The sequence below is a fragment of the Pelophylax lessonae genome (assembly GCF_965119305.1).
Source record: "Pelophylax lessonae genome assembly, chromosome: 9".
In the NCBI taxonomy this organism is placed as follows: Eukaryota; Metazoa; Chordata; class Amphibia; order Anura; family Ranidae; genus Pelophylax; species Pelophylax lessonae.
In genome coordinates, this window is record NC_138776.1 from 33,586,467 (window position 1) to 33,604,831 (window position 18,365).

The 18,365-nt window shown below is 42.9% G+C and overlaps 1 protein-coding gene across 1 annotated transcript in view; it reads left to right on the plus strand.

Annotated features, from left to right (window-relative positions):
* Window positions 1–18,365, plus strand: part of LOC309564854 (putative DBH-like monooxygenase protein 2) — a gene marked incomplete at its 5' end in the record, with an annotated part of 111,182 nt that overhangs the window by 56,266 nt on the left and 36,551 nt on the right. The window contains one exon of the mRNA XM_082269539.1: window positions 14,951–15,042. Coding sequence (XP_082125665.1) covers window positions 14,951–15,042 — 92 coding nt within the window. The remainder of the gene's footprint in view (window positions 1–14,950; window positions 15,043–18,365) is intronic.

The window sequence follows — 18,365 nt, forward strand, 5'->3', positions numbered from 1 at the left end:
CGTTCTCATCCGATCCCCCATAGAGGACAGCGGGGATCTGACAGCTCCGTCTCTGCCCACAGAGCAGAGACGGAGCTGTCATCTGCCTGCTCAGCGGGGATCGGCGGATCGATCCTCCGCTGAGCAGAACGGACTCTGTCCGGCGGTGCGCCCGTGTGAAAGGACCCTTACCCTTTATTGCATTCCTTGCATTATGGTAAAAAAAAAATGGCCCTGTATTTGTATCATCCTCCCACCCCTCTATTTACTCACCTGAGCCTGATCTCGATCCAGCGCTGTGCCCATGTATATTTGTCACACTTATTTAATTCAGATCATCAAACAAATTTTAATATTAACCAAAAATAACCCGAGTAAATACAAAATGCAGTTTTTAAATGATGATTTCATTTATTAAAGTAGTAGTAAACCCGCGTTATTGTTTTTACCTACAGGTAAACTTATAATAAAGCTTACCTGTACATAAAATTAATATCTCCTAAATGTGCACCATTTAGGAGAAAATTTAGCTAGCAGCAACCGACGGCGTCACCAGCGCATGTGCAGTGAAGGAACGGCATACCAATGCCATTCTTTCAGACCTGTGTACAGTGGCCAAGACTCCCACACGCATGAAAGGAAGGCAGGGTGAAGATGGAAACTCCTGCAGTGGTAACAGCGCACCGTTGGAGGCCTTCATTTCAAGGTACAGTAAGTCTTTCATAATGTGCTAGTATGCAATGCTTTTTTTTATCCAAAAGTTTACTACCGCTTTAAGGGAGAAAAGCTGTCCAAACCTGCCTGGCCTTATGGGAAAAAGTAATTGCCCCCCCCCCTCCCCAATCCCTTCTTAACCACTTAAGGACCAGGTCTATTTCTGACACCGCTAGCAAATTACTTAGAACCCCAAAACATTATATATATTTTTTCTAGCAGAGGCCCTAGAGCAGGGGTGTCATACTCAATTTAATTGCGGGCCGCATCACTATTGTGATTGCCCTCAAAAGGGCCGGTTGTATCTGCAAGACTAGATGTCCAGAGCATCCCCTACTCTTACATAAGACATCGAGCCTCCCCACCATCAGAGGTTGAACACCCCACCCTTTCTTACATCACAGTGCACCCCCCTTACTTTGTGCAGCTGCTGGGAAGAAGCTGGAGGCATTGCTGAAAAGCAGAAAGTACAGGTTTTGGAGGAGGACTGGAGCTCTCCTGCAGCTGCAGGAGAGGTGCGAGGACCACATAAAATGGCCTGGAGGACCGGATTCGGCCCATGGGCCTTGTGTTTGACACATGTGCCCTAGAGAATAAAATGGAGATTGCTGCAATTCTTTATGTCAAACCGTATTTGCACGGCGGTCTTACAAACGCAATTTTTTGGGAAAAAATATACGCAAATTGATACCTAACATGTCATGCTTTAAAATTGTGCACGCTCGTGGAATGGCGACAAACATTGGTACTTAAAAATCTCCATAGGCGACATTTTAAAAATTTCTACAGGTTACAAGTTAAGAGTTACAGAGATAAACCCTTTCAACGGCTTGTTTCGTTCCGTCATGCTGGCGACACGGCGGCCCACTGGGCTAGAGCCTTTCCGACAGAGGACATGGTGACCAAACTTTATCAGGGATACCGCAGCGTTCTACATTTAACTCCCAATGAGACATGGCGAGAAACGCAATTGAAGATCCTACACAGGGCTTACATCCCGTTCCTTCCCTGTAAGGATGATCCCAACACCAGCAACTGCCCGTTTTGTGCGGAACACCGACCCACGTTGCAACATAGATTTTGGGCTTGCACCTTCATATCCACCTTCTGGGACCAAGTGCTCTCCTTAATCGCACAAGTGACTCTTATTCACTTACCAAAAGACCCTCTTCTCCTCATTATTGGCTATTGGGACAAACAACTCCAAATTTGGACTAGTCGCCCTGCTCCGTATCCCCGGGTATGGATACTCACATGCTTGCTGTTAGCACGCAGGGTCATCATGGGACATTGGATTTCTCAGCCGGGTCCATCCATCTCGCAGGTACATCGTGAACTCCAACATCTTGTGACCATGGACCATTTTAACACGGACTTTAATTCCAAGTCCTCCTCCGATCGATTCTATGACAAATGGCAGGACTACCTGAAATCGCTCCCCCGGGACGAGAGACTGACCCTGATTGCCTGCTCTTTCACTTATTCCTCCCCGGGTCAAGCCTCTACCCCCCCCCCCCTTAATGCAGTGGACATGAATGTGCTTGATCAACCACCCACCCCCACCCCCCCTCCTCCCCATCTGTTGTTTCCTGTTATCCCCCCCATCTTTAATCTTGACACATAGGATATTGTTGTGGATACCTAGCTATGATCCATCCAACTAGGGTTCTAGTTTCTTTTTAATTGATTTACTGTTGGTATCTTTCACTTACTGTGCCAATTAGTAGCGCTGCATGTTAGTCTCGTGACCATTTACTAAATGTAAAAATGTGTTTCTCTTCTTTCTTCTGCATTCTTTATGTATCGCTCATTGGTTTTGAATAAAGTTTCGTAAAAAAAAAAAAAATAAGAGTTACAGAGGAGGTCTAGGGCTCAAACTATTTCTCTCACTCTAATGATCGCGGCGATACCTCACATGTGTGGTTTGAACATATGTTTACATATGTGGGCACGACTTGGGTATGCGTTTGCTTTTGCTCACAAGCTTGGAATTTGGTTTTTTTTCTTATTTATTTTACCTTTCATTTTTTTATTTTTACACTGTCCCTTTAAAACAATTTCTTTTGTTCACTTGTATTCCTATTACAAGGAATGTAAACATCCCTTGTAATAGAAATAAGCAGGACAGGTCCTCTTTAATGTGAGATCTGGGGTCAGAAAGACCTCAAATCTCACATTTAGACTTAAAAGCAAAAAAAAAAAAAAAAAAGTAGTTTTTTTTCTGCAAGAAAAAAATGGGCTCTTTAAGGCTGCTGGGAGGAAGAGACGTATGACGTCGCTCCAGTCCTTCAAGGCCATAGAGTGGAGTGGGGGCCAGCTTGCCCTCACTCGACTTCATGCCTAGGACCTGAAAGGACCTAATCATTTTCCCCTGCTACCGACGGCTCCGGGAATTGGGGGGAGGGGGTGAGCACCTCTTCCGCCCCCCATAAAAGTGGTCCTACGGCGAAACCTGAGGTGGATTTGAAATTGTGCGAGTTCAGCTGAACTTGCACGATTTCAAACCCACATTTTATTGCGAGTTTGGGGGCGATTTGAAAGACATTTGTGCAGCTTCACTGCACAGATGTCTATTGAAACCTTTTGAGGTCGCCAAAAAATAGTGCAGAAACTATTTTTGGAAATCGGTGCGGTGCCACACCGATCGGCAAAGTCAGCGTCACACCGATTCGAACATTGTGGTTGCCGGCAATAGGCTGCGATTTGGCATGTGACGGGGGTTAACTACATTTTTTGGAGAGCTGAGTGAAATTACACTTGCCGCCCCCAGGCCTGACTACTGCCACGCCTGTTGATTCAAGAAATCCACTTACATTGAAGTTGCCTGACAAAGTGAAGCACGCTAAAAGATCTAAAAAATCTAAAGAAATTCAAGAACAGATGAGAAACAAAGTCATTGCCATGTATTAGTCTGGATTGGGTTACAAAGCCAATTTTAAGGGTTTGAGACTCCAGCAAACCTCTGTGAGAGCCATTATCCACAAATGGAGAAAACTTGGAACAGCGGTGAACGCTCCCAAGAGTGGCCGGCCTACAAAAATTACTCCAAGAGCACAATGACGCATTTAAGAGGTCATAAATGAACCCAGAACATCTAAAGTGAGAACTGCAGGTCTCACTTACCTCAGGTAAGGTCAGTGTTCATGATTCAACAATAAGAAAGAGACTAGGCAAAAGTGGCGTCCATGGGGAAACTCCAAGGCCAAAGCCACCGCTGACCAAAAAGAACACAAAGGCTCGTCTCACATTTGCCAAAAAACATCTTGTCTATCTCTAAGCCTTTTGGGTAAATATTCTGTGGACTGATGAGACAAAAGTTGAACTTTTTGGAAGACGTGTGGCCCCTTACATCTGGCGTAAAACTAACAAAGCATTTCATAAAGAGAACATCATACCAACAGTCACACATTGAGGTGGTAGTGTGATGGTCTGGGGATGTTTTGCAGCTTCGAGACATGGACAAGTTGTCATCATTGAAGGAAGCATAACATCTGCGCTCTACCAGAAAATCCTGAAGGAGAATGTCCAACCATCAGTTCCTGACTTCAAGCACATTTGGGTCCGAAACACACCAGCAAGTCCACTTCTGAATGGCTCACAAAAAAACAAAATTAGGGTTTTAAAGTGGCCTAGCCAAAGTCTGGACTTAAATCCGATTGAGATGTTGTCGCATGACCCTGGCCACTGACTTAAACTAGAGGAAAAACGGTTTAACCTTAAAATACGTAAGGGGTTCTTCACTGTCAGAGCGATAAGGATGTGGAATTCTCTTCCACAAGCAGTTGTATCAGCAGGGAGCATTGATAGTTTAAAAAAAAACTAGTAGATGGACACCTTAGCGACCGCAAAATACAGGGGTATACAATGTACAACATACAGGGGTATACAATGTACAACATACAGGCGTATACAATGTACAAAATACAGGGGTATACAATGTACAAAATACAGGGGTATACAATGTACAACATACAGGGGTATACAATGTACAACATACAGGGGTATACAATGTACAACATACAGGGGTATACAATGTACAACATACAGGGGTATACAATGTACAACATACAGGGGTATACAATGTACAACATAGAGGGGTATACAATGTACGGTTAACAGCAAACACACACACACATCACAGGCTGAACTGGATGGACTGTTGTCTTTTTTCAACCTCACAAACTGTATGTAACTATGTAACCCTGAACAGGCCGTTCATGCTGGAAAACCCTCCAACTTGGCTGAATTAAAACCATACTGCAAAAAAGAGTGGGCCAAAATTCCTTCACAGCTATGTGAAAGATTCATTGCCAGTTCTTGCAAATGCTTCATTGCAGTTGTTGGTGCCAAGGGTGGCACAACCAGTTATTAGGTTTATGGGGCAACTACTTTTTCACATAGGGCCAGGTAGGTTTGGACAGGATTTTTCCTTTAATAAAGGAAATCAGCATTTTAAAACATGCTTTTTGTATTTACTTGTGTTATCGGGTTATTGGGCAATTGTGTAATATTAAAATTAGTTTGATGATCTGAATCATTTAAGTGTAACAAATATGAAATATATATATATATATATCAGGAATGGGGCAAATACTTTTTCATAGCACTGTAGTCAATAGACACACACAGCCCGGCTAGGAATAGACCCACAGGTGTGCTCCAAAGCAAGCAGGACACAAAAAAGAGGAGGAGGAGCCAAGCTGCAGGGGACGCAGGAAGAAGAGATTTGGGGCTGCTCCATGCAAAACTATTGCACAGAGCAGGTAAGTATAATATGTGTGTTATTTTAGAAAAAAAAGTCTTTACAACCGCTTTAACCCCAATAATAAAAATTCTAATTGGACCTGAAAGCTCAAATCCAGGTATTCTGAGGCTTTGTAAAAAAAAGAAGAAGGCACACTATGAGCTAAGTCCAGCAAAGTGCATGACACCTCCTGGACACCTCTATTATTTATATCTGATGGCTTTAGAGTACTCCTGGAAGACAGCTATCGCTATGGTTCTGGAAGCCGGAAGCTGATCCTTCTGAGCTATGCATTTTGAACAGGAGTGTGGCTGCAGCTGCTATGCCTACTACTTCTATCCTCCTGCCCATTCACAGAAGCCTTTGTATTTTGAGAACACATTCACAAAATTCAAAGGCTTCTGTGAATAGGCAGTAGATGGGAGGGGTGGGCATAGCTGCTCTGTGTGCATTTCTCCTCTCAGATCCAGAGTTTCTCTCCTGCAGAGCAATAAACCTGTCAAATGTATATAATAGAGTTAAGCTCAGGATATATCATACAGCTCCCTGGACTTAATGTATTGTGGGCCTTCACTTTTTACAAAGTGTCTGAATTCCTGGAATTAAGCTTGAATTAAAAAAAATTATGATTGGTTAATGATGTTTCAGGGAACATCTAAAAATGTTATCTATACCTAAGTAGTACCCTGAACGATTTACTTTTATTCTGGGAATCCACATGATGAATAGCAGTGGACTTCTTTCTATGTGCCTAGGCTCTCCTGTGCCTTTAGGCCTCATGTACACTGTTACTGATAAACAGAGGTTTAGGAGCAGTTAGGCATTTTTTTTAGCAGCCCCTGAACTCTGCTCTATGTTATCTAATCTGTCCATGTACATTGAGACATTTAGAGGCAGTTGAGTTTATTGCATTTTTTTTTTTAAAGCAAAAAAAATGCGTTCAGACGGACGTTTATTGGCATTTGAAACGCCAAATGCTTGTAACAGTATGCAAACATGTCTAAACGCGGCAACTCGCATTTGTAAGCATTTCGTTTATAGGTGTTTTCAATGGGGATTATTTTCTGACCATTTTACAATTTCAAAACGCTTCTAAACGCAAACGTCGCTAAACGCTCATAAACGCGGCAAAACTGAAGTTTTTAAATGTCGGTTACTAGCTGTCAAGTTCCAGCATTCAGGAGAGGTTTTCAAATGTCTCGTGTACATGAAGCCTTAGCCTCATAGTTGTATACAGTACCTGCAGTGTGAGATCTAAGGCATTCATATTGCACAATAATCCTCTAAAATAAATAACCCAATTGCAGCATTCAATGTTGAATATATAGAGTACAAAAGTTTTTTTTTCCATTTATTACAGGTACTTACATAGTGGCATCAATTTACGTATACCCTCTCTTTCATATATATATATATATATATATATATATATATATATATATATATATATACAGTGCCTTGCGAACGTATTCGGCCCTCTTGAACTTTTCGACCTTTTGCCACATTTCAGGCTTCAAACATAAAGATATAAAACTGTAATTTTTTGTGAAGATTTAACAACAAGTGGGACACAATCATGAAGTGGAACGAAATTTATTGGATATTTCAAACTTTTTTAACAAATAAAAAACTGAAAAATTGGGCGTGCAAAATTATTCAGCCCCCCCCCCCCTAAGTTAATACTTTGTAGTGCCACCTTTTGCTGCGATTACAGCTGTAAGTCGCTTGGGGTATGTCTCTATCAGTTTTGCACATCGAGAGACTGAAATTTTTGCCCATTCCTCCTTGCAAAACAGCTCGAGCTCAGTGAGGTTGGATGGAGAGCGTTTGTGAACAGCAGTTTTCAGTTCTTTCCACAGATTCTCGATTGGATTCAGGTCTGGACTTTGACTTGGCAATTCTAACACCTGGATATGTTTATTTGTGAACCATTCCATTGTAGATTTTGCTTTATGTTTTGGATCATTGTCTTGTTGGAAGACAAATCTCGGTCCCAGTCTCAGGTCTTTTGCAGACTCCATCAGGTTTTCTTCCAGAATGGTCCTGTATTTGGCTCCATCCATCTTCCCATCAATTTTAACCATCTTCCCTGTCCCTGCTGAAGAAAAGCAGGCCCAAACTATGATGCTGCCACCACCATGTTTGACAGTGGGGATGGTGTGTTCAGGGTGATGAGCTGTGTTGCTTTTACGCCAAACATAACGTTTTGCATTGTTGCCAAAAAGTTCGATTTTGGTTTCATCTGACCAGAGCACCTTCTTCCACATGTTTGGAGTGTCTCCCAGGTGGCTTGTGGCAAATTTTAAACGACACTTTTTATGGATATCTTTAAGAAATGGCTTTCTTCTTGCCACTCTTCCATAAAGGCCGGATTTGTGCAGTATACGACTGATTGTTGTCCTATGGACAGAGTCTCCCACCTCAGCTGTAGATCTCTGCAGTTCATCCAGAGTGATCATGGGCCTCTTGGCTGCATCTCTGATCAGTCTTCTCCTTGTATGAGCTGAAAGTTTAGAGGGACGGCCAGGTCTTCGTAGATTTGCAGTGGTCTGATACTCCTTCCATTTCAATATTATCGCTTGCACAGTGCTCCTTGGGATGTTTAAAGCTTGGGAAATCTTTCTGTATCCAAATCTGGCTTTAAACTTCTCCACAACAGTATCTCGGACCTGCCTGGTGTGTTCCTTTTTCTTCATGATGCTCTCTGCGCTTTAAACGGACCTCTAAAACTAACACAGTGCAGGTGCATTTATACGGAGACTTAATTACACACAGGTGGATTCTATTTATCATCATTAGTCATTTAGGTCAACATTGGATCATTCAGAGATCCTCACTGAACTTCTGGAGAGAGTTTGCTGCACTGAAAGTAAAGGGGCTGAATACTTTTGCACGCCCAATTTTCCAGTTTTTTTATTTGTTAACAAAGTTTGAAATATCCAATAAATTTCGTTCCACTTCATGATTGTGTCCCACTTGTTGTTGATTCTTCACAAAAAAATTACAGTTTTATATCTTTATGTTTGAAGCCTGAAATGTGGCAAAATGTCGCAAAGTTCAAGGGGGGCGAATACTTTCGCAAGGCACTGTATATACAAACCCGTTTCCAAAAAAGTTGGGACACTGTACAAATTGTGAATAAAAACAGAATGCAATGATGTGGAATTTTAAAATTTCAGTATTTTATTCAGAATACAACATAGATGACATATCAAATGTTTAAACTGAGAAAATGTATCATTTTAGGGGAAAAATAAGTTGATTTTAAATTTCATGGCATCAACACATCTCAAAAAAACTGGGACAAGGCCATGTTTACCACTGTGTGGCATCCCCTCTTCTTTTTATAACAGTCTGCAAACGTCTGGGGACTGAGGGGACAAGTTGCAGAAGTTTAGGAATAGGAATGTTGTCCCATTCTTGTCTAATACAGGCTTCTAGTTGCTCAACTGTCTTAGGTCTTCTTTGTCACATCTTCCTCTTTATGATGCACCAAATGTTTTCTATGGGTGAAAGATCTGGACTGTAGGCTGGCCATTTCAGTACCCGGATCCTTCTTCTACGCAGCCATGATGTTGTAATTGATGCAGTATGTGGTCTGGCATTGTCATGTTGGAAAATGCAAGGTCTTCCCTGAAAGAGACAACGTCTGGATGGGAGCATATGTTGTTCTAGAACTTGGATATACCTTTCAGCATTGATGGTGCCTTTCCAGATGTGTAAGCTGCCCATGCCACACGCACTCATGCAACCCCATACCATCAGAGATGCAGGCTTCTGAACTGAGCGCTGATAACAACTCGGGTTGTCCTTGTCCTCTTTAGTCCAGATGACATGGTGTCCCAGTTTTCCAAAAAGAACTTAAAATTTTGATTCGTCTGACCACAGAACAGTTTTCCACTTTGCCACAGACCATTTTAAATGAGCCTTGGCCCAGAGAAAACGCCTGCGCTGGATCATGTTTAGATATGGCTTCTTTTGTGGCCTATAGAGTTTTATCCGGCAACGGCGAATGGCACGGCGGATTATGTTCACCGACAATGTTTTCTGGAAGTATTCCTGAGCCCATGTTGTGATTTCCATTACAGTAGCATTCCTGTATGTGATGCAGGGCCGTCTAAGGGCCCAAAGATCACGGGCATCCAGTATGGTTTTCCGGCCTTGATCCTTACATACAGAGATTGTTCCAGATTCTCTGAATCTTTGGATGATATTATGTACTGTAGATGACGATAACTCCAAACTCTGCAATTTTTCTCTGAATAAACTCCTTTCTGGTATTGCTCCACTATTTTCCGCCGCTGGATTGGGGGAATTGGTGATCCTCGGCCTATCTTAACTTCTGAGAGACACCGCCACTCTGAGAGGCTCTTTTTATACCCAATCATGTTGCCAATTGACCTAATAAGTTGCAAATTGGTCCTCCAGCTGTTCCTTATATGTACATTTAACATTTCCGGCCTTTTATTGCTACCTGACCCAACTTTTTTGGAATGTATAGCTCTCATGAAATCCAAAATGAGCCAATATTTGGCATGACATTTCAAAATGTCTCACTTTCAACATTTGATATGTTATCTATATCATATTGTGAATAAAATATAAGTTTATGAGATTTGTAAATTAGTCCATTCCTTTTTTACTCACAATTTGTACAGTGTCCCAACTTTTTTGGAATCGGGTTTGTATATATATATATTGTAAGGGATTAGCTCGGTGGTAGGCGTAGATGACCCCTTGGGGTGTGTTTTCCCAGAGAGATAGCCCAAAAGTGCTTGCAAACAACAGTTTGGTTTATTAATGGTGTTTTCTGTTTTATTTTATTTTGAATGTTTTTTGCTGCATGCAGTCTGGTGAAGACTGCATGCAGCAAAAAACATTCAAAATAAAATAAAACAGAAAATAAATCCTTGCCTCTGTGGGCGGCTACCTTCTGACTCTGGAACCTGCCTAAGAGTCTGTCTCCAACCTACTGTTGGGCAGACTTTCTTGTCCTACAGCGGACACTCAATAGTCCATTTATAATATCTTCACAGGGCAAAACAGTCCTTTATTTCTTTCATACAGAAACAGTTCGTCTTCTCACCTTTGAGACGTCTTCACACTTGGTTACCCTCCCTGGCACACATTACTCCGGGGGGTCTTCTCCCAGGCCCACACATCCTGTCGGGAGGCACACGTCTGACTGTCCTCCTTCTCCCAGCCCACATGGCTTCAGGAGACAGCTTCCAGAGGCAGCAATCCTCAGACTTCCTTTGGACAATTATAGAAGCCTTGATTTCCTCATTCTGAACAGCTGAAGTCTGTTCAACGTCTTTAGACATTTCTGCTGGCTTCTGCAGCCGACACCCTATAGCAATTGGTGAATTGTGTCTCCAATCTGTGACAACACTCACAGATTTACCTGACTTCCTGTCACATTTATTTGACGTCCTGTCACATATCCCCCCCCTTTGTCTCAACCCTGGGGTTGGGACACAGTTTTCCAGGCACGCATGTGTCTGGCACTGCTCTTTCTTTAAGTCTGTTAGCTTGTCTATATACACTTGTTTTGGCTGATCCTCTCCATCTTCATATAGCCAATTCTCTGTATCTTCAAGCTTCAGGATGAAACTGTTTCTGTCATCTTCATTGACAGATCTCTCATATACACATTCCTCAACTGCATTTTTGGCATCATTTAGCTCCTTCTCAAGTTTGTCCTGCATACCCATCTGTCCTATCCGCCATGGAGGACCGTGATCCATAGGCAACTCAATTGTGCTAGTCTTAATGTCTTCAACAGTCTTGAGCCGCCTTTCTCTGCAATCAATAAATGATTTCCACAAAACTTTGAGAACCTCTGCTTCACTTAGCTTTGTTCCAAGTAGGGACTCTTGACGTCCCTCTGTGACTTGAGTTGCCTCTCCATACAGCTGTATCATTGACTCTTTGTTGTAAAAAGGAATGATCTTCCTTATTGAGTTTGGCTTGCTCTAAGATGCTGTGCAGAGGATTTTCCCTTTGCGACAACAGGCTGTCACACATTTCTTCAAAGTGACCCCTGTTCCTTTTTCCAGAGACATCACTATCATTCACCAAACATTTCATATTTAGAGGCAGAACTGAAGCATTTGCACTCATCAACTTCTTAAGCTTTTCGCTCTCCTGAGCGAGTGGCAGTGAAGGCCTACTATTTGATTTGATATCCAGTTTATATTTCTTGCCAAACTCTTCACAGAAGTAGCCAACCAGATCATCATCAACTTTCCTTCCACCAACATATGGGTCAAAGGTAACAACTCAGTCTATTACAGGTTTCTTCAATGCACTTTCTGCTGAACTATTTGACCGCTCAAGGTCACCTGGTTCTTTTTCTTTATCTGAACTCCACATGGAATGTATCTCAAGATCACGATCGAACTTCTGCCACCTATCTTTCACCAGTTCCATTTTGGAAATATTCCCTGAAAGGCACTTGAAATTCATTTGCTTCACGTTTTCACCAACAGCCTTAGTTTTCTCCACTATGTGGCGTTTGCTTTTTTCTCCAAGTTTTATATCACTTGCTTTAGTTTTCTCCACCAGGTTTTCAGCCTGAACTGAGAAATCATCCCATTTCTTACACAGCTCCTTTGTTTGCTGAAGCTCTAATGATACATTTTCCAATGCTTGAAGTTTTTGAAGGAACGGTTTAGACATTTCTGCTGGCTTCTGCAGCCGACACCCTATAGTAATTGGTGAATTGTGTCTCCAATCTGTGACAACACTCACAGATTTACCTGACTTCCTGTCACATTTATTTGACGTCCTGTCACAATATATATATACAGTACACCCCTCACATTTTTGCAAATATTTTATTATATCTTTTCATGTGACAACACTGAAGAAATTACACTTTGCTACAATGTAAAGTAGAGGGTGTACAGCTTGTATAACAGTGTATATTTGCTGTCCCCTCAAAATAACTCAACACACAGCCATTAATGTCTAAACCGCTGGCAACAAAAGTGAGTACACCTACGTGAAAATGTCCAAATTGGGTCCAATTAGCCATTTTCCCTCCCCAGGGTCATGTGACTCATTAGTATTACAAGGTCTCAGGTGTGAATGCGGAGCAGGTGTGTTAAATTTGGTGTTATCACTCTCACTCTCTCATACTGGTCACTGGAAGTTCAACATGGCACCTCATGGCAAAGAACTCTCTAAAGGATCTGAAAAAAAGAATTGTTGCTCTACATAAAGATGGCCTAGGCTATAAGAAGATTGCCAAGTGGCAAAGACTATACAATGGTTTAACAGGACAGGTTCCACTCAGAGCAGGCCTCTCTGTGGTCAACTAAAGAGGTTGAGTGCACATGCTCAGCCTCATATCTAGAGGTTGTCTTTGGGAAATAGGCGTATGAGTGCTGCCAGCATTGCTGCAGAGGTTGAAGGGTGGGGAGGTCAGCCTCTCAGTGCTCAGACCATACACCGCACACTGCATCAAATTGGTCTGCATGGCTATCATCCCAGAAGGAAGCCTCTTCTAAAGATGATGCACAAGAAAGCCTGCAAACAGTTTGCTGAAGACAAGCAGACTAAGGACATGAATTACTGGAACCATGCCCTGTGGTCTAATGAGACCAAGATAAGCTTATTTGGTTCAGATTATGTCAAGTGTGTGTGGCGGCAACCAGGTGAGGAGTACAAAGACAAGGGTTTCTTGCCTACAGTCATGGTGGTGGGAGTGTCATGGGCTGGGGATGCATGAGTGCTGCCGGCACTGGGGAGCTACAGTTATTTGAGGGAACCATGAATGCCAACATGTACTGTGACATACTGAAGCAGTACATTGTAGCAAAGTGTCATTTCTTCAGTGTTGTCACATGAAAAGATATAATAAAATATTTACAAAAACGTGAGGGGTGTACTCACTTTTGTGAGATACTGTAATATATATAGATATATATATATATATACACATATATATATATATATATATATATATATATATATATATATATATATATATATACATGTTGTAAATTCACATCAGTCCCTGACCTCAAGGAGCTTACAATCTAAGGTCCCTAACTCACATACATACACATACTAGCGCCAATTTAGACAGAAGCCAATTAACCTACCAGCATGTCTTTGGAGTGTGGGAGGAAACCCACGCAGGCACAGAGAGAACATGCAAACTCCAGGCAGGTAGTGCTGTGGTTGGGATGTGAAACGACGACCCTAGGGCTGTTAAGTGGGAGTGCTAACCACTTAGCCTCTGTTTTAAACCCTCACTGGATGGATTTACTAAAGATAAATAGGCTGTGCATATGTACACCCCTGTCTGGCTTTATTTGCAGGTTAATGGAGTAAGGTGGGCAGTTTGGTATGGCGTTAAAAATGTGTCTCAACGGATTGTTTTTGCTGCTCCTCAACCATAAATGTAAAAAAGCTCTTAAGATAACACATCACAGCTGTGCCCCCCCCCCCCCCCCCCCATGGTCAGAGGGAATTATTTCCGCAACCAAATGTAAGCCTTTTAAGTGAAAAGGGCCATGTTATGGTCACACTGTAACCTTGTGCAATGCAAGAAGTGGTGCTGCATTTACAGTGTTAAAACAGGCAGTCAGGAGGCAACTATAGACAAATATGTATACAGCGCTATATAAAATCAAATAAAGTGACAATGTGCATCATATAAATCAATAAACTCGCTTACAGTGCAATATATATTCCTCTTAGGTGCAATATATAATGTCCATAAAGTGCATTCAAAGTAAAGTGCATAAGAGTCCACTAAAATATAAATATAACCGTGGTTTAAAATTCAACAAAGTGCTTGATAGATGTTTCCATATAAAAGTGCAAGTGACACCACCACCGTTTAGCCACCAGATAGTGAAGGAGGTTCTATATAGCTGCTGTATTTTCTTTATGTGTCCCAAATTATTGGGTCTTAACACTATACCACTTTAAATTTAATTGCGCTGATTTACCTTTTTGCACGGTCAGGAGGCAACATCTCACCTTCTCATCATCTATCAAATGCCTCTAAAACGTGATCACACATGCTCTGCCGCATGTATAAACTTAGTAGGCCATACATGGTTAAAATCTCAGGAACCGGTTGATATTCTAACCATGTATAGGCAGGCTGAATATACCATTCTGATCGATCAACCACCTTGGGTACAAGCAGCATTCAGGGGTTTACCTGTGATTATTGCTAGCGGCTGCTATAACCACTAGCAATAATTACTGTCTTCTCCCAGTGGGGACAGCTTCTCCCAATCTTCCCTTGCTGGGAGAAGACACTGGCCCGGCAGGAGGGATTCTTGCATCAACACTGTCTGTGTTAATGAGGGAATCGAGCAAATTTCTTTTCAGCAACCCGTGGTTGCAGTAAGAAATTTGCTCTGTGTATGGCCGGCCTAAGTGTGTTTACTGTGGGGAGCTGAAGGTAGAGCACCATATTATATGCAGACAATGATCAGGGTTGTGTGTGGGTGATATATACGCATAGGACTGCTCTTCTCTTCACAGATGTTGGGCCATCCAGTAGAAGACTTTCATGTGAACACATTTCTCCTCCATGGTCATCTGACAGTACGAAGCATACGAGCCATGCATTACAGGTAATAACGGGCTCAACCCATGTTCTTCAATGCCCAAGGTAACTGCCATTCAAACTCTGGCATCATAAGTTGTCCACACCCACATTTTGCAAGTCCTCGGAATGTCCTATGTAAATACTGACTTTGTGAAAATGCAGGCAAAACTCCCCACATCACAGGTCCCTGAAAGCTGCGGGCTCATTCACAAAGAGCAGTGCGACTTGCACATGTGCAGTGGGAAGTCGGCTGTGAAGCTCTCAGTTGGACCCGAAGACAGCCGAAGAGCCGGCTCAGGTGACGACCGCGCTGGATCCTTGGACAGGTAAGTGTCCTATTATTAAAAGTCAGCAAATACAGTATTTGTAGCTACTGACTTTTAAGTTTTTGTTTTCAGAGTGAAAAACCGCTTTAATGGGAAGGTAAATTGATAATAGCCTCTCCATACTGGGATATCGTCAACCAACACTATACAGCAAAAAAAGAGTACATAGGTCTTGTGCAAAATCTTCAGTAAAATACTTAAAGTGATTGTAAAGTCTCGTTTAAAAAAAAACAAAACAAAAAAAAAAAAAAAACAAAACAAAAAAAAAAACATGTCATACTTATTACCTCCTCTGTGGTTTTGCACAGAGTGGCCTGGATCCACCTCTTCTCTGGTCCCTCTTTGGTGCTCCTGGCCCCCCCCTCCATTTGATTGCCCCCCTAGCAAGCAGCTTGCTAGGGGGGCACCTGAGTTGAGTCACAGCTCCCTGTGCCCATTCAGATACAGGCGACCCGCACCCTCTCTCTCCTGATTGGCTGACTGACTTTGATTGACAGCCGCAGGAACCAGACATGCCACACTGCTGTCTTAGCCATTGAGAAGGGGAGTCCCAGCAGCTGAGACATTCCTGCAACATCGCTGGATAAAGACAGGCTCAGGTAAGTATTAGGGGGGATGAGGGGGGCTCATTTTGTTGCGATTCGGCACTGCGTTACTTTAACAGACAATTGCCCAGTCGTGAGATGCTGTACCCAAATAAAATTGATGTCCTTTTTTTTCCACAAATAGAGCTTTCTTTTGCTGGTATTTCATCACCTGTGCGATTTTTATTTTTTGCGCTTTAAACAAAAAAAGAGCGACAATTCTGAAAAAAAAACAATATATTTCACTCTCTGCTATATAACATTCCCCAAAAAAATTTAAAAATCTAAATTTTTTAACACTTTGCTACATATTTTTGGTAAAAAAACATTGCAATAAGCGTATTTTGATTGGTTTGCACTAAAGTTATCGCATCTACTAACTACGGGAAAGATTTATGTCATTTTTTTTTTTTTTTTTACTAATAATGGTGGCGATCTGCGATTTTTAGCGGGACTGCGACATTGCGGTGGACAGATCGGACCCCTAACTGACATTTTTGACACTTTTGGGGGGACCAGTGACATTACTACAGTAATCAGTGCACTGTTACTGTAATAATGGCACTGGCAGGGAAGGGGTTAACAGCGTGGGTGATCAAGGGTTAAATGTGAGCCTAGGGGAGTGATTCTAACTGTATGGGGGCGGGGCTTGTGAAATGATCACAGAGACCTGTTATCCTATATAAAAGGATCACAGGAGCTCTGTGATCATTCCAGGGAGAAGAATGGTCAGCTGTGTTTACAACAACAGACCGTCCTCTCTCAGCGGGGAACAATCGCGGGTGTCAGGCGGCAATCGGAGCCGCCTGTCCCGTGCTTCAGAGTCCCCGCTGCCGAGTGGGGGCAGGAGCGCGCCGGCACGCACTCGCCCCCTAGCTGCAGGCGCGCGACCGATGTATACCTAAGTCGGTTTGTGCAGGAGGGGCTGCCTGACGCAGTACAACTGCGGCGGGTGGTCCTTAACCGGTTAATGCATAGAATGCATTAAGATACAACAAAAAAAAAACTCTGCCTTTACAATCCCTTTAACACACACTAGTGAATGTTTCCTATACTCACAAAGACACACCTCCCAACTTTTTGAGATGGAAATGAGGGACATCTATCAGCAAAAGTATGCAAGCATAAGACACACCCCCTGCCACACCCCTTAAAAAAAGAATTGTGCAAAAAAAAAAAAAATTAGTTAAACCCAAAAGTGCTTTTTTTTTTTTTTTTTTTTACCACTATTCTTTTATACAGGCTTTTGAAATGTACAAATGCAGCAATTTAGACATTGGATGAAAGGTTTATCGCTGGGAAACACTTTTTGAAGTATAAACAATGCATTTTTATATACAACTATAGAGATCAGACCAAAAGGAGAGACAAATGAGGAGGAAGGAGGGACAGAAGGACATTGTTTCAAATTCAGGGACAGTCTCTCGAAATCAGGGACAGTCTCTCGAAATCAGGGACAGTCTCTCGAAATCAGGGACAGTCTCTCGAAATCAGGGACAGTTGGGAGCTATGATAAAGGGGCTCAAAAGCAAAGAGTTTCAAACACGGCATCTGTCCAAATGGGAATAACTTCAATACACTACATACAGCTAATGAGCTGTAGGACTTGTTCAACCACCCTCTTCTGGTGTAAGTTCACCTACAGCAACATTTTCCAAACATCCCCCCATGTAATTTTATATCTTTGGAATAGTACATTTGAGTGCTCCCCCTGTCTCATATGCTGCACCTCCTCCCATTACACATGCAGCTGTGGTGGAGGCCTCTCTGCAAAAATGGCTGACCCCTCAATCCCCCTCTGTCCTGCCATCTGCAGGATGGGCTAGGAACTACAATTGAGTGCCCACTAGCAGCACAATACTCTCTCCCCTTCTCTAGCCACAGTGGCTGAGCTCAGCTAGAGAAGGACTGAGCGAACTGTGATCTGGATCTGCCACTAAGGGGGTGCACAAATTTAAAGGCCAATACATCCTGCAGATGGCAGGACAGAGGGGGATTGAGGGGTCAGCAGTTTTTGCAGAGAGGCCTCCACCACAGCTACATGTGCAATGAGAGGAGGCAGTGCTGTATTTTGGCCTAGGCCGACAAGGCCCAGGCCTAGGGCAGCACTTTGCAGGGGGGCAGCAAAATGAGACTATATTGGCCACTGGTTGCTATAGCAACCAGTGATGTCATGGCCGTGACTCCCTGGCCCCGCCCCCCCCTCTCTCTCTCATCCCCCACCTCCTCTCTTGCCCACCACCCTCTCTCTCTCTCACCCACCACCTCTTTCCCTCTCTTTTTCCCATCCCCCCCTTCTCTCTTGCTCTCTCTCATCCCCTCTCTCACCCTCCCTCCTCTCTCTCTCCCACCCCCCTCTCCCTCTCCCACACCCTCTCGCCCACCCCCTCTCTCTCCCACCCCCTCTCATGAGATCTTTGGAGTTCTTGCTGGGACTT